This window comes from Drosophila willistoni (genome assembly GCF_018902025.1).
Source record: "Drosophila willistoni isolate 14030-0811.24 chromosome 2L unlocalized genomic scaffold, UCI_dwil_1.1 Seg168, whole genome shotgun sequence".
Taxonomy (NCBI): Eukaryota; Metazoa; Arthropoda; class Insecta; order Diptera; family Drosophilidae; genus Drosophila; species Drosophila willistoni.
In genome coordinates this window covers 2,789,638-2,804,578 of record NW_025814047.1, presented here as the reverse complement: position 1 = coordinate 2,804,578, position 14,941 = coordinate 2,789,638, and the positions used below count along the sequence as shown (strand labels likewise).

General features: G+C 34.4%; 1 protein-coding gene across 2 annotated transcripts; it reads right to left on the bottom strand.

The window, feature by feature from the left end:
- Positions 1-217: 217 nt before the first annotated feature.
- On the bottom strand, positions 218-7,442 carry LOC6643292 (myb-like protein Q). 2 transcript variants are annotated; one of them, XM_023176304.2, is made up of 7 exons: positions 7,208-7,442; positions 6,249-6,520; positions 5,531-5,832; positions 3,624-3,696; positions 2,565-3,526; positions 1,631-2,285; positions 218-1,074 (listed from the first exon to the last, which is right to left on the bottom strand). In XM_023176304.2, the coding sequence occupies exons 2-7, from the start codon at positions 6,319-6,321 to the stop codon at positions 908-910; spliced, it is 2,232 nt and encodes a 743-aa protein (XP_023032072.1). In that variant the 5' UTR covers positions 6,322-6,520; positions 7,208-7,442; the 3' UTR covers positions 218-907. The 2 variants fall into 2 exon arrangements, with proteins under 2 accessions (XP_023032072.1, XP_023032073.1); XM_023176305.2 differs by having other exon boundaries at positions 7,364-7,442.
- Positions 7,443-14,941: the final 7,499 nt, after the last annotated feature.

The window sequence follows — 14,941 nt, the reverse complement described above, 5'->3', positions numbered from 1 at the left end:
ATCAATCAATCAATCAATATATATGTATGTATATGTATATATGTATTTACTTGTTGGGCAAATCAATGTAAGAAATGTTTCGCATTATTCATTATTTGTCATGTGTTCAGTTGTCGTTTTGTTCTTGTTTCGGTTTCTTAATTTAATTGATTCTACATATACATAAGTATGCATTGTGTATATATAAATATATATTGAAAAATTTGCACGCCCATGTCTTTATTTCTTTTCATTTTTTTTTTGTCTCTCACACATCAGTCAGAAAAATGATTGATAAATGAACTCGAACTAAAGACAAAAGAAAATATTAGATATATGTATTTATATATAGTTATCATGAGATATCCATATAAATAATTCTTTTCATGGTTTCTGTGGTTAGTTTTATAGTAAATACATCTATAAATTCTTGGAAATGTTTTTTTTCTACTGGTTTATACACTCATTTGTTATAGTTTTCTTTGCTATTGGTAGGGTAGGAAGTTGCGGGGAGGGAAAAGAAGGGTCCATTTATTTAAAAATGCATAAACATTCACAGCTTATCAACTAGACCTTTTGACTTTCTAAAATGTCTCTCTATAAGTCGATTTACACAAATGTATATATATATATATATGTATATAGATAGATATAAGATTTATTTGTTGCAAGTTTTGATATATGTATTGCTGATAGGTATTTGGTTTTCTCTTGTGTAAGGGAGGGCTTTGACATTGAAATCCATTTAATTCCTATATACGTTTCGAGTTTGAGTTAGTTATAAAGTTTTGTGGTTGCTCCGTGAGAATGATAGAAACGAAATTATAAGTACTGTCTGCCACCATAATCGCCATGGTCATCATCATCCTCATTTTGAGTTGCCAGTTGCCAATGCCATTGCTAGCACTTATAGCACAAACCCGTAACCTCAGTAACCAGTCGCATCGAATAGATCCGGCAAAACCAATGGCGGACAATTGTGTGGGCTGCAGGTGACGCTGGGCATCTCATCCGGTGTAACCGCATCGGTGCAAATGCACTGCAAACAGTTGCCCGTATCCTGGGGCAATATGTCACCAATTCTATACAATTTGCCTACAAAACGGATAGCAAAATAAACGAGAGAGAAAGAGAAACAAACAAACCAAAGAACATTAACAAGTTAAAGCAGTCTGTGATGAGAAAACTAATACAAAAGGTATATTTAGCACAATGCTGAATTGACATCAAAGCACCAAAGAGTAGCAATGAATATTTAAACCCATTGACAGTTACCTATTCGACATAGAATCCACCCAAATCACAACAATTTCAATAGTTGTTTTCATTTTCTAGGATCTTTAAATTACAATAAACTAAAAACTTCCTAGAAAGTCAATCTGGTGAACAATTTCGTAGTCAATTAGAGAAAACTGTCGAACAAGTAAAGTTTGATTAAGTCAACTAGGCGTATGCGTTACATTCCTTCAAAGTGGAAAACATTCAAAACTTAAAGTTTTTCTTTTACTATAAATTTACCACGGCAGCTAAGTATAGGGAATGAAATCAGTCGGCTTGCATGAAAGTTTTTTGCATCTTTTATAATTTTGCTGGACCCACATACCATCAGCAATATCGAGAGCAATTGCTTTCAACTTTTGTTTTGTCTTACCTAAAACATTGCACATACGCCCTGGTGCCAGTGGCGTTGATGCTGTTGCCTCTGATGTTGTTGCTATAATCGTTGTCGGCTTGAAGAGTGGAATAAATGTACTCAAGTGAGGATGCTCCTCCTGCTCCGGCTGCTGCTGTTTGTGATTGCTGTTACTGTGGATGGAAACTGCCTCTGGTTCTATTGTTGTTCCTGTTCCTGGTGCCATTGTTGTTGTCGATGCTGCTGCTGCTGCTGCTGCTGTCGAGTTGATGTTGCTGTTGCCATTTGCAATTAAATCCGTTTGCTGATGGGTTTCAGTTTTGGTATGGCCATGTGGATGCACATCAACTGCAGTTAGTGTAATGTCAATATTGACAACACTGCCATTGAATTCGCTGCTATAATCATTGTACGAGCTGCGAAAGAATACAGCATCGGCCACGTTATTGTTGTTGTTGATATTGGTGTTGGTGTTGGTGTTGCTGCTGTCACTTCTATTGACAACAGCAGCAGCAGACGCAGCAGCAACATCATCGATTATCGTTGATGCTGATGTTTTTTCCTGCTCCAAGCTAACGTCCAGTGTATTGGTATTTTCAACATTCAGCTCTGTGGATGTTAGCCAACGATGAAATGCATCATCATCTTGTTCCATCATCTTCTCATGTTGCACCTAAAGTTAAGAGTAAGTGAGAGTATATAAAGCAGAAAGCAAAAAGAGAAAAAAATATGATGTGATAATGTGGAAAATAAATTGTTAATTCAAGTTGACTGAGGCATGAAAAATTCCATTATAAAAATGTGAAGGGGAGGAATTTCGAGCTGACTGGACAACAATGAACTGGGTTGCCTAATTGGTTAAACTTTTGAAGAGGATTCGAGTGGAGACGACAACGACAACGACGACGAGTCAGTTTAGTCAGTTGTCGTCGTTGTCGTCGGCATCACTTACATTTGTGGCTGCCAGAGTTGTCGCCCTTTCGTTGGATCTTGTTGTAAATAAAGTTGGCATTGTCGATGATGTTGCTGGGGTTACTGGTGGCCCCTTTGTTGGCGGTTCTGGCAAAATATCGCTGTCATTGTCGGTTTCCGCCTCATCAAGGCTTTTATCAACAGCTGCTGTTGCTGCTGCCATTGCTGCCTTTTGACGTGCCTCCGCCTCCTCGTGTTGCTGTTGCAAGCGTTGTCTTTCATGCATTAAATGTTGCTGATGATGCTGATGTTGATGATGTTCATGCTCCTCTGTTTTGTAGTCGTAATAAAGTAAGGCGGGCAAGTTTTCGGGAAAATTTAAGATTTTACTGGACGAGTGCACTGGATGAGGATGGGGTTGACCATGGGCATGGCCATGTGGATGGGTATGGGGATGTGGCGTTGACTCTGGATAATGCGTTTCCTTTGCTGGATTAACGGGCATTGAAGTCGTCAACTTTTGATGCTGCTGCTCTTGCTGCTGGTGCTGCTGCTGCTGTTCTTGTTGTTGTATCTGTTGATGTTGCTGTTGCTTGTTGCCAGTTTCTGTCTCAGTTTCGTCACTCTTTGGCTTTTGTTTTTGCTGCAGTTGCTGTTGCTGTTGCTGCTGCTTTGGCAGCTTTTTATAATTTTCATAATCCCCTAGCAACTTTTGCTTGCGGCTGTGGTAAACTTCATAGTCATTAAAATTCTTTTGATTCTTATAATGCTTATGCCGCTTGCCAACTTTTCTGGCCCTCCCTGTTGCCATTTTATGCAGTTTTGTTGATTCTCTCGTTGTGCTCTCATAGCGATATGGATCTGAATAGTCGCCTTCGCCATCGTCATCACCATCACCATAGCCTTTGCCGTTTCGTTTATCCTGGTCTGCTCCTGCCGCTCCTGCTCTTGCTGCTGCTGCCGCTGCTCCCGACGACTTCATCTTGTTTACATTGGCCTTATCTGTGGTGAAGCAGCAAAAAAAAGTTTCTTTCTCTATATTATGCATGCCTTAAAGCAGAAGGAGAAGAACAAGTAGACGAAGATGAAGAAAACTAACCGCATTTCTCCCACCAGCAAAATATTTCACCATCCATGCATAGACAAACCTCACAGGCATCCAAACGCGGCACCTGCCAACAGATAAGAACGAAAGAAACATGAACAACAAACAGAAAGGAAAAAGGCTATCCCAAAAAATTGTCTGCTCAAAATGTTTCCTTTGGAGTCAGCACAAAAATTGTCTCATCCAAATTGACAAAGTCGGTATGAAAGAGAAATCGATAGCTTTTATATGGTTTCCCCACAAAGGATGGCCAACTGGATGCCTTGCCCAAAGGATACCATCCATTTACAGTCATAATCTGACATTAATTAGCATAAACTTAAATTTTATCTCAATTCCTCAAAAGTTTGAATAAAAAAAAATTAACATAGATGTGATTTAGGCATCATTTTGTTTTAATTCTACTACATATAAACTTCAATTGACAATAAAAAAAGTATATGAAATGATTTGACATGATTGTTCTAATAAATAAACATTTTTTATAAAAAAAGAATCGAAATGATATATGTAAATATTTAAAAAGAAAAAAAAAAAAAAAAATGGCATTAACAAGTCGTAATAATTTTTCTGTTTGAATTGAAACAAATAAAATACAATCATTATTCGACTTAGTTTTGCATAATATATTAAAATTGTTTTTGAATTAGTTTCATTGTAAAACTATAATTTCAATATCAGCTTAACTCAAAAAAATCAACAAAATATGTTGAACTTAACCTGATTTTTAAAATTTAGTATTCGATATTCATTTATGAGATTAGGTACCGTTATTCTGAATGCAGATGGTCTTCAACTAAAATTATTTGGGCGAATTCATACGACATTTTATACTCGACTTATCTTATCAGCTGAATCAGACTGTGAATGAAATATAAGCTCAAATTATTCCATGAATACTCTGAGTGATTCATTCAATTCAAGTGGGTAAACAGCGTTTTTTGTTAAGATTCTAAGTAGGTAGGTACTAATAGAAACAGTTTTTGGAGACTGGCTTTTTTTGTATGCATTAATGAATGAATACTCAGATTATTCGTTCCACTAATAAATATATACAGCCCTTTAAGGTCTTACTTCTTTAATCCTAGATACGTACATATATAACATACTTCTATAACTGCTTAATTTTTTAAAGGTACGAAATTTGTTATTTACTTTTGTTAGCAAAAAAAACATTTTTGGCAATACTTCTGGGCAATGTTCTTCCAAATATTCATAGGTTCAAATGTTACCTTTTACAGAAAATATTAAATTTAATTTAACTGAATCGTGAAAGATATTTTATATGTTTACCGACGTCTTAAACAGAAAACCAAAAATTAGAAATGAGTTTAACTTCCATTTACTCAGTAATAAATCTGAGCAAATGTTTATTTTTGTTTTATCTACATTGACTTGACTTGATGGTATTTTCATTTGTCAAAATATTGTCATTCCAGTAAAATCGATTTAACTGAGAAATGAGGGATATTAATATCATTAACAACATTCTTTTTAAGTACTTGTTATGCCTTTGTGTTAGGAATAACTTTTACTTGATGACATTATTTACTTTATTGTCACTTAATAAGAAAATTTACCACTATAAAAAATTCAACATATTTTTTTCACCATAAGGTGTAAAAATATCAACCATAAACATTGTGTTAAAATTTTCCGATAAAATAATATGGGCTTGAGTAAATCAATATTAAGCTATTTAAATAGAAAATAAAACAACTGAGAAACAATTTCAGAAACAAAAGTTTGGTCACTTAGCCTAAGAGAAACATTTTCTATTTATCTAGCCATTTTATGTTATAGAATGAAAGAAAAAAGGGCCTACAAAACATTTTCAATTTCGCTTTCAATATTCGACTTTGCCTTTCCTTTCTGTCCACCCCCTTCCCAACAGTGCATACCTTTTGCCCATGTGTATACTTGTGGCCATTTGTTAGGCAAGCCGCTGCTCTGCTATGTGGTTCCAAATCCTCTTCAGTCGAGCCAGCAGCAGGTGCAGTCCTTCCTTCCCCTTGGTCGCCCTTCGCCCGAGATGAGCGCCGTGTTGTGTCTGCTGATTCACTGTCTGCTCTTTGCTTTAGCAGTTCAGCATCGCTAAGCATTTGCTGGGATAGCAGGTGAGCATCGTATTTGGCTTGGGATTGCACCGTGTCCAAGTCGTAGTTGTTGAAATCGTCGTCATCTAAATACTCAAAGGGCAAAGCTGGCCAAAAAGAAGAAAAAAGCGTTTCAGGAGTAAAAGAAAGAGAAAAAGTGATAGAAAATGGCGAAATAATCCCAAGTTCTGTTTTGGTTGGATTTGATCAGCAAGCTGTTGCCACCATAAAAAGTATATAGATATATAAATTGCCCCACAAAATGTAGAAATAAAATGAAATAAAATATAATATAAATCACGTTTATGGTTGAGAGTATGAGTTAACATTAAATCAAGAGACTGCCACTCATTATGCCATAAAAAGTAAGGCAAAATGGCAAATGGAAAGTTGTTAAAAATGAAAGAAGAATGAGCGCTCACATAAATATAAAAATTTCAAAGCTGTAAAAATCTGGAATTTCATTTGATTATTCAGTGTGTAGTGAGCGCAATTGCTAGGATCTAGATTGTAAGAGACTTACCCTCACATTTAGCATATAATCCAAAATCCGAAATGCTCCAAAGTAGAACAAAAATGATGATGATCTTTGTCATGGTTCTTGTTGTTAGTTGTTGGAATTTTTATTTATTGCACTTTTATTTTAGGACACCAAAACAACACACACACAGACATACGCCCACACCATAGACCCACACATAAAGAGAGAAAACCTTCAGCTTGGTTTCGGAAGATAATTTTCTTTCTCTCTTGATGGTTATTTTTACACACACTCTTTCGACCCGGGGGGTGGCACTTGAAAGAAAGGCACGAAAAATGCTTTTGTTAGTCCCACTAGGCTGAAATCTAGTCTTGCCCTCATAAGTAGGCAACGCAATTTCACAAAGCAAAAAAAAAAAATAAAAGGTAAATCCAAACTACCCTACATAAAGCTTGCATAATCAAAGTGTGAAATGGTCCAGGTAAATGATAGGGGTAAAGAGGCATAGGTGATTGCAAAATGAAATGGCAAACCCATTAACTAATCATAAAAGTGAGCAAACCGACAAAAGAAAGAGAGAAAAAGGCTTAAAGTGTATTTCTATCTTCAAAGACAAAGGCGGAGTAAAACGTGAGTGAGTTTCTCCATATATGAGTGTGTGTGCGTGTGTGCTTAATTTATGGCATAAAAGCCAGCTAAAACAACAATAACGCACACTCACACACACTCCATCATACCACTCAAAGCAAAACAATTCACAGGAACCGGGACTAGACAACGAAAACAAAAAAAAGGAGCAGGAAATCAGAATGCTAAGAAAAAAAGAAAGCATCCGCCAGAGTGACAAGGACAGAGTCACAGACAAAGAGAGAGAGATAGACAACGGAAATTCATTGCCGACATTTTTTGAAGCGGGTTTATGAGACCGGGAATTGGAATTAGTACTAAGAAAACACAAAAAAAAAAAACATAAATGCATTTATCTAAAACACATAACTAACATCTCATTTTCTGTTCGCAATTATTTCAATTGGCATTTTTGCACTTCAAATTTCACTTTTATTTTCAAAATTTTTCTTTGTTCCTTTCCATTTAATTAGTAATTTGTTTTAGTTACAATTAAAATGCACTTTAATTTCAATACGAATTGCCGTTACCGTCTACGATTCGAAGTCCGATTCCGCTGATGGCATCCGTCATACGCGGCGGCTACGTGATAACTGCACATACAACAAAGCTTTGTCATCGACTGTTGCTCAAGGATGCCAAGTTCTTTATATTTATTGAAACAGCATCCCAAAACTTTCTCTCTCACTTGCTCTTGGTTTGTTTATTCTCTCGCATCTGGCTAACAGCGAGCGAGAGAGCAAAGTAACAGAGTTCTGTTAAATTTGGAAAAGCTGCCGAGCACCTGTTAATTTTCCGCTTGCCAAATTGCATTATAATGAATCAGTTATGTTTACTCTTGATTTTTTTTTCGGAGGGGGGAAGGGGCTTTTCCGAGTTTGGCTGAGTTGGGGTGAACGAAAGCGGAAGGTGTATGAAAGTTGCCGGGAAATTGCATTTTCCCTTACTTCATCACATGTGTGCCTGCCTGTGTGGGTAAATGCTTTAAATTAAACAAAAACATTGCCCACTTTATTAATCTATATGTAAGTGTAAATATGTAAATGACAAAAACTGTCACACACACATACGCGCGCACACACACACACCCACACACCCACACACATAGACATATTAAACATATTCTGTCAGAGAGAGTCACAGTCAGAGTCAGGGCTGGCTGGGTGAGTGACATGCGATGTTTGCTTGGATCCTGTTGGATGCTGTGAAGCTTGTTAGACATTACAATGCGTGTTTGTGTCAGGATAACTGTCAACAGTTGCCGTTGAAATTTTTATGCCTTTTCTTCATCTTCTTCGTCTTATTCTTGGCTCTTGTTCTTACTTTCTTTGTCATTTGCTAATTTCTTTTGTAAATTTTTCAAGACGATGCCTAACAATGTCACAACATTTACATAAAATAACAATAACACTCATCACTTGAGTTCATTTCAATTCCAATTCTCTTGTATGCTACACATATGTATGTACACTCTACATCCGTATATATGTACATCCATACATATATGTATGAGATGTGCGTAATGAGAGACATGTAAGTATTCTAATCCATTATCCCAAATGTTTAATAAACGAACAATCTATTAATATACAATGCATTTTGTAGAGAGTTTAGAATGCAAATAACACAATAATTTTTGTATATAACTCAGCAGAAATAGTGGATTAAGTAAAACAAAACCATTTGCTTTAAACTGATGAAAAACTTAAATTATGCTGCAAGATGTTCAATGTGCCTCTCCATTTATCCTACAGTTCCAGGTTCCTTGGAGGTTCCTTGCATCTTTAAGCCCCCTACAGTATCTTTTAAGAAACCTTCTAATTAAAAAATTTACCCAATGTAAAATAGTAATTTGATATCTAATGTTGTAACCCTCACGTTACATTTATATATGTCGTTTCGATTTTATGTTGGGTATGAATTCTTCTTTCTTTAAAACAACTAGTTCTCTGCTATTTTGATTGTTAGTTGAGTGGAATTTAGTAGAAAATATTCACTAAGAAAAAGGTAAGAAATGATATTAGGTATTGAAAGATTTAAAATAAGGAAAAGGGCATAATGCTTTAATCTACTTCAATATCAGTTGACAAAAGAATATTAGGAAACGACTAAGCTACCACTTTTGTTTTTTCCCCATTCATAGAAATTTCTTAAGCAACAATCAAAATAAAGTTATGATATTTCTGTTTTAGAGTATTCGATAATCCTCCATTAAAACCAACAAACTATCCGTTCAGTAAGAAAATTATTCTCTTGATACGCTCTGCAGTCTAATATTAATATTCATTTTTGCATTTAATTCGAATGACTTAATTTTTTTTAATTCATGTGTTAGTCGAAGGGATTTTTTAGTTACTTATGTAGATGTTGGACTAGTTTTTACATTTTACATACGAATACAAATTTTAGTGTTTGGCAATAACCCTATAGGGTATAAAATGTATGTGTCAGCTAAAAATTTAGTGCTCCTTTTTTGTGTTTGGCAAGCAACAGTTGGCAGCTGACATATGACAGACATATCTCATACTTCCTATCAGAGATACTCGTATCACAAATGGGTAACACATCCATTTCAAACGATTTATTTTCTTTCCACGAAATGGAGAAAAATGAAAACTAAAGAGGAAATCAATGCTAAGCCTAGGCAGGCTAGAACCATTTCATTTTTATTTATGATATTTGCCATATTTTACTTTTGCATGGCTAAATAATATTGTTAAATGACAGCTGTAGGCAGGAGATAAGTGCAACTACATATACATATACATATGTATATTGAAAATTAATGGATGGGCTTGAATTTTTCATACAAATTGAAGGCAACACAATTATGTAGCATATATCTACATATGTATATATATATTTAAATGCAGAGGGAAATGAATAATTATGAAGATTTATGTCGCATTTGTTTTATTTATTCATATTTATTAAATGCAAAATATATGTACAAAAATCTTTGTCAAAGTCATTTTCTAACCAATTTGGCATTATCCTTTGGCTGGCTTTCTTCCATTTTCCATAAAGTTTTTTGAGGTCATAAATATTAGAATATATTAGATTTCGTTTTTCCACTTGCCTGGCCATTAAAAATGATTCATTTAATTGGACATGTGTCTAAGTAGCTTGGTTCTTTTGTATTCGCGTGCGTGTGTGTGTGTCTAAGCCAAGGCTAAGGAAAGGACTTTAGTTTTTATGCAAATTAAATTACAATTATAAATTCTAAGGACAGGCGGCAAGCACTTGGCCTAATCTCGGTGTTGGGGTTTGAGGCAAAAGCATTTCCACATAGAAATGCATAAATATTTAAAATGCTAAACTAAGTATATTTGACACTCTTGAGTCAAGATGGCAGCCAGGACGAGCACGACGAGCAGGACGAGCAGGACGAGCAGGACTTGGCTGGCTGGCAGGCATTTATGACAGGATCTTGGCTTAAGCATTTGTTATTTTTCTGCTGATGCTGGGATTTATACATACGAGGGCAGCCCTAGAAATCCTTGAAAATTTAAATGACAATAAATCTAGGAAAACAATTTACAATTTATCTTCAATTTGCTGTCCTTTGACATGTTCTAAATCCTCTGTCATCTTGACATTGCGGCTAATTGGATATAGGATATTCAGTTGAAGGGCGGAAGGAATGGCCGTAATTGAGCTGGTGGAATGTTAGACTTTAAATACATATCTATTTGCAGTTACTTATGCATCGACCCTCGTATGCATGGCTTTATTACCGGTATGGGTAAGTTCTTTTAATTTAATTAAAACCAAATATTGGTAAAAAGGTATTTATACTCATGTTGTGGCCACAAAACTAGGTAATACTTCAATTTAATTGAATTGAATTTTTAAAGCTTGAATCGCAAAATTTAAGTGCTAACAAAAAATTGTCGCTTTTCAAGATAAAAGCTGCCAAAACGGAAAATAAAATGGCAAAAGTGTTAGAAAATGTTAAAAGTTTTTCCTTGTTCCAAACAAAAAGTTGGCTAACAAACTCTACACCCTCTCAAACACACACACACACACACTCATACAGACACACAACAAAAATTGTTTCCTCTTGCTCTCTATATACTATTTATATACTATAAAAATAGTTTGTTCAACACACAACAACAATATGGAAATACCAGAATAGTAAAGGGAGACAAACAGAAAAGAACAGAAAGAGAATGGAAAGTTGTCATCTGCCAAATGACCTGAAATGAGCTCGATTAAAGTTAACAATTACGTGCAAGGGAGAAATTGTTAAGAAATGAATGAAAATAAAGTTTTGGCCGTATCAAAAATTCCTATATTCAAGCTGTAAGTACGATTTATGTATATGTATGAATGAACTTACCAGATTGTCCTCAACTTGATCGTGGCTGAACAACAGCTTAATTCAAATGGTTTTAGAGTAATTTAATTATTTTAAATTACGAATTTTGAAAAAAAAAACTTGAAAATATGAGGATAGACAAACAAAACGAGTATTTTTTTCCACAGCAGGATATCAAATAACATCCCACTACTAACGACAAATTATTCTGAAACAAGAGAAAAAAAATGGTGAAAACATTTTTTGTAGTGAAATTTAATATATTCCAAAGTTTTGCCATATTAAAGAGTTACTTATTTATTCATAGCAAATTTAATATTATTATTGATTTTCAGTGCCTTAACCAAAAGCAATCCGGACCACTTAAACGAATTAACACCAATTCACTTTGTATTTTTTTGGTCCAAAGTCCATTCTGCAGTTACCTCAACAGCCACTGTATTCCTGTTTGATCCGCAGGGTGCGGATATTTTCTCTACGCAAAATATATGTACATATGTTTAATGGACCTATGAAATTTCGCCACCTCATTCGTTCGGAGGAATCGCGGGTTTATCATTTAAAAAAACTACAGAAAATTTATTTTGTTCAAAATTTATGGCGCTCTTGTGAAAAGGAATTATGCATTTCAATTAAAAGTGTGCAGTGAATAAAAATAAGTACACGTTTGCATATGTAAAGTGTCATTTCAGGTATAGATTAGGTTTGAATTAAATAATTATATTTTTAATCACTTCTCAATCATCATCTATAGCGTTTAGTTCAAAGATGGCGAGGGAATCGAAATGTCCACTTCATATATCAATGTCTTTAACAAGCAACTTTAATAGGAATTTAAAAACAGATTTACACACTAAAAACTCATATCACCAAAGAATAAAAGATTATAATTCTGTCATATTTAATAAGCCTGGATAACAAAAAACAAAGATCTTCTTATTGCTATCATGATAACATTAAGGCACATCGAATGGCTTATATACAGAATAAACTTCAAAAATGAGACACAAAGACAAAACAACATCAGCCAGGGAATTCTTTTTTTAATGTGCGTTTTAGTTGTTTTAAGCACCATTAAATGTTAGTATACAAAAATGTATAAAAACCCTACAAATGCTTCAATAAAAAAGATATTCATTTTAAATTTCACTCCACACATGAGCAGAAAATAACACTTATTGTTGTTAACATGCTAAATACAATAGAAACTTAAATGAATATGTATAACCACAAATTTATAACCATTGAAAATGACAAGCACAACTTAAAGACAAGCAATAAAGTAAACTGTTTACAAAAAAAAGAAAATTAATAAAAAATTTCAATTTGCTTTACAAATATAAGCAAAGCTAAACAATAGAATGTTATATTCAATAAAAAAAATTTAAGATATAATATATAATTTTAAAATGGTTTATTCTTGTCCAAATTAGTTTTAACACTTTTTTGTGTTGAGTACAAATTTGAACTAAATCAAAATAGTTTAAAATACAAATTGACTTCAAACTTAAACTAAAACAAAACAGTTAGTTCAACAAGTCAATTATTTAGATCAACTCAGGCAACATTTAAATACTATTTTAAAACATTAATGTGAGCCCTGCTAACGAGTCCTGCGTAAAGTTGGTCACGCTGAACAACGTTACCAACAGCGATTCCAAATCTGATTATCCTTCATTAGGTGGGATACTATAAAATATGCACTCGACCACAATTAAAATGTCAGCAGTCTGTCTACCTGGAAGGCAAATGGCCTAAAGGTGACCTTTCCAGTTAACGTGCTTTTCACATATTAATGAAAGGGTCTATAAACAAATAAGCAAACATTACCGCAAATTACCTCTGGGCGTAAGACAAACAAAGGAAAACGGACTTTGCTTGAGGGAGGAGAGATTATATTTGGTTGTGTGTTGACATTGCATTAACAAAATTAACAAAATGCTCAATGTTTGGCCAGCAATTAAATCTTATTTGTGGCAACAAGAATGAAAAAAGCTCTAGATGCTTTAGGGTATTTAAACTGGTTTTCCCTCATCTGCCAACCCCCTTCATAATGTTTATTACAACATTCTCCTTTTTTTATTGGCTAACCATAAACATAGTCCTTTTCTCCTTTTTTTTCTCCAGTATCGCTGTGTGCTGTCGACTGCCAGTCAAGCGTGTCTAGCCGCACTTTTATGGGGCATAAATCTGAAAGAAAATGCTACAGAAAAATGCCCAACAAAAAAATAAAGATACGAGTAGAAGAGGCAAATTCTCCTGACAAAGCTGCTAAGCTGCACAACTTCTTTTGATTTGATTTTTTTTTTATGGTCTACCAAATTGAAACGTAAATCGTTGACTGTGAATTGATTCCATTTTTTCCATATACCCTCTCAATAAAAAGAGACTATTCATTTTTATCAACAGTTGTCATGCCTAGATGAACTTCTAGAACGTAGCATACTTTTTCGGGCATAATCAAGAAGAATATTCAATTAATTAGGCCCGACTTGTAAGGGTTAGCCACAGTTATCGCAAATCGATTAGAATCGTTTTGTTAAAGTCTAATCAAAATTTTTAATGAATTCTGTGTTATTCTTGTATTTGTCACTCAAACCAGTTGAGTTCTTGCAACCAACCTTCTAAAAATGTTAATATAATTATAACGTAATAAGAAAATATTTTTATTATTATTAAAAACTTAATTTATTTCCAATACAAATTTCTAAAATAAATTTGAGTGTAAGGTTTATTTTTTGCACATTCGATATGCAATTACGAAACAATGTAACTAAACTCAGAAGGGTATAGAATATTTCTCATAAATTGTATTTATGTTCGATTATTTGGGTTATTTATTAAATATTTGTAATCAATTTAATCGTTAAGCATTCCATTCGCTTTTAATTAAATTGTGATTGAATTGTGATTAACATTTTAACAATTACATTCGATGGCCATCTAAATGATGGCAAATAAATTGCATTTTACACAGACACACACACACTGGCACATGGAAATAAATACATATTCAGGTCCATACCCACTCACACAGCAGGAATCAAATTGTTTTTCTCGCTCGTTAATCATATTAGTTGGCTCCGGGATAAACAACAGCCATGGTTAGGGAATCGTAACTGCAACTGGCTTATTCAATTAAGCTTGAAAAAGCGTATAATAAAGCCAAACTACTCTGTGCCCTCCTTCAGTTTCAATGGCATCAGGAACAACAGAAACGATAACAACTACTGGTGACATTCGGCCAAGTGCAAACAGCTTGAAGGAGAGTTAAAAATCTGCATCACGTAGCCGCAACTTTTAGCTCGACTCTGCCCACATATGCAGTCCCAGTCTGGTTGCCCGTCAACATCATCATATGCCAACTTCGATAAACTGCAGAGGCGTAAATAAAATGCAACGGCAGGAATTACGTGGAGAAATTGTGTCAACAGTCTCCAGTCCAGCCCACACATAAAACACCCAAGCCCCCAGGATATACATACATATATATATAGTCCTGGTCGAAAGAAGTGCTCTCACAGCGCAACATTCTGAATATATATATGTATAACAGGATTGATTTACACTGATATTTATTTGATATTTGGAGATATATTGTTTCATAATATTTGCAACAAACTTTTCAATTTATTTGCCCCGAAAATTGCGTTCAAATTTGTTTAACATTGATAACTAATTGGAGCACTTAAAGCTCAATTACACAGCTGCGAACAAATGAATTTCTTAACTGAAATACAAAAATATGTCAAAAGGCAGTTACTTGGAATAATTACTCTCGACC

Coding starts and splice junctions, on each gene's coding strand:
- LOC6643292 (XM_023176304.2), bottom strand. CDS start 6,321: ATGACAAAGATCATCATCATTTTTGTTCTACTTTGGAGCATTTCGGAT. Junction 5,833..6,248: donor ATTATATGCTAAATGTGAGG/GTAAGTCTCTTA, acceptor CTTTTTGGCCAG/CTTTGCCCTTTGAGTATTTA. Junction 3,527..3,623: donor TTGCTGGTGGGAGAAATGCG/GTTAGTTTTCTT, acceptor GCTTCACCACAG/ATAAGGCCAATGTAAACAAG.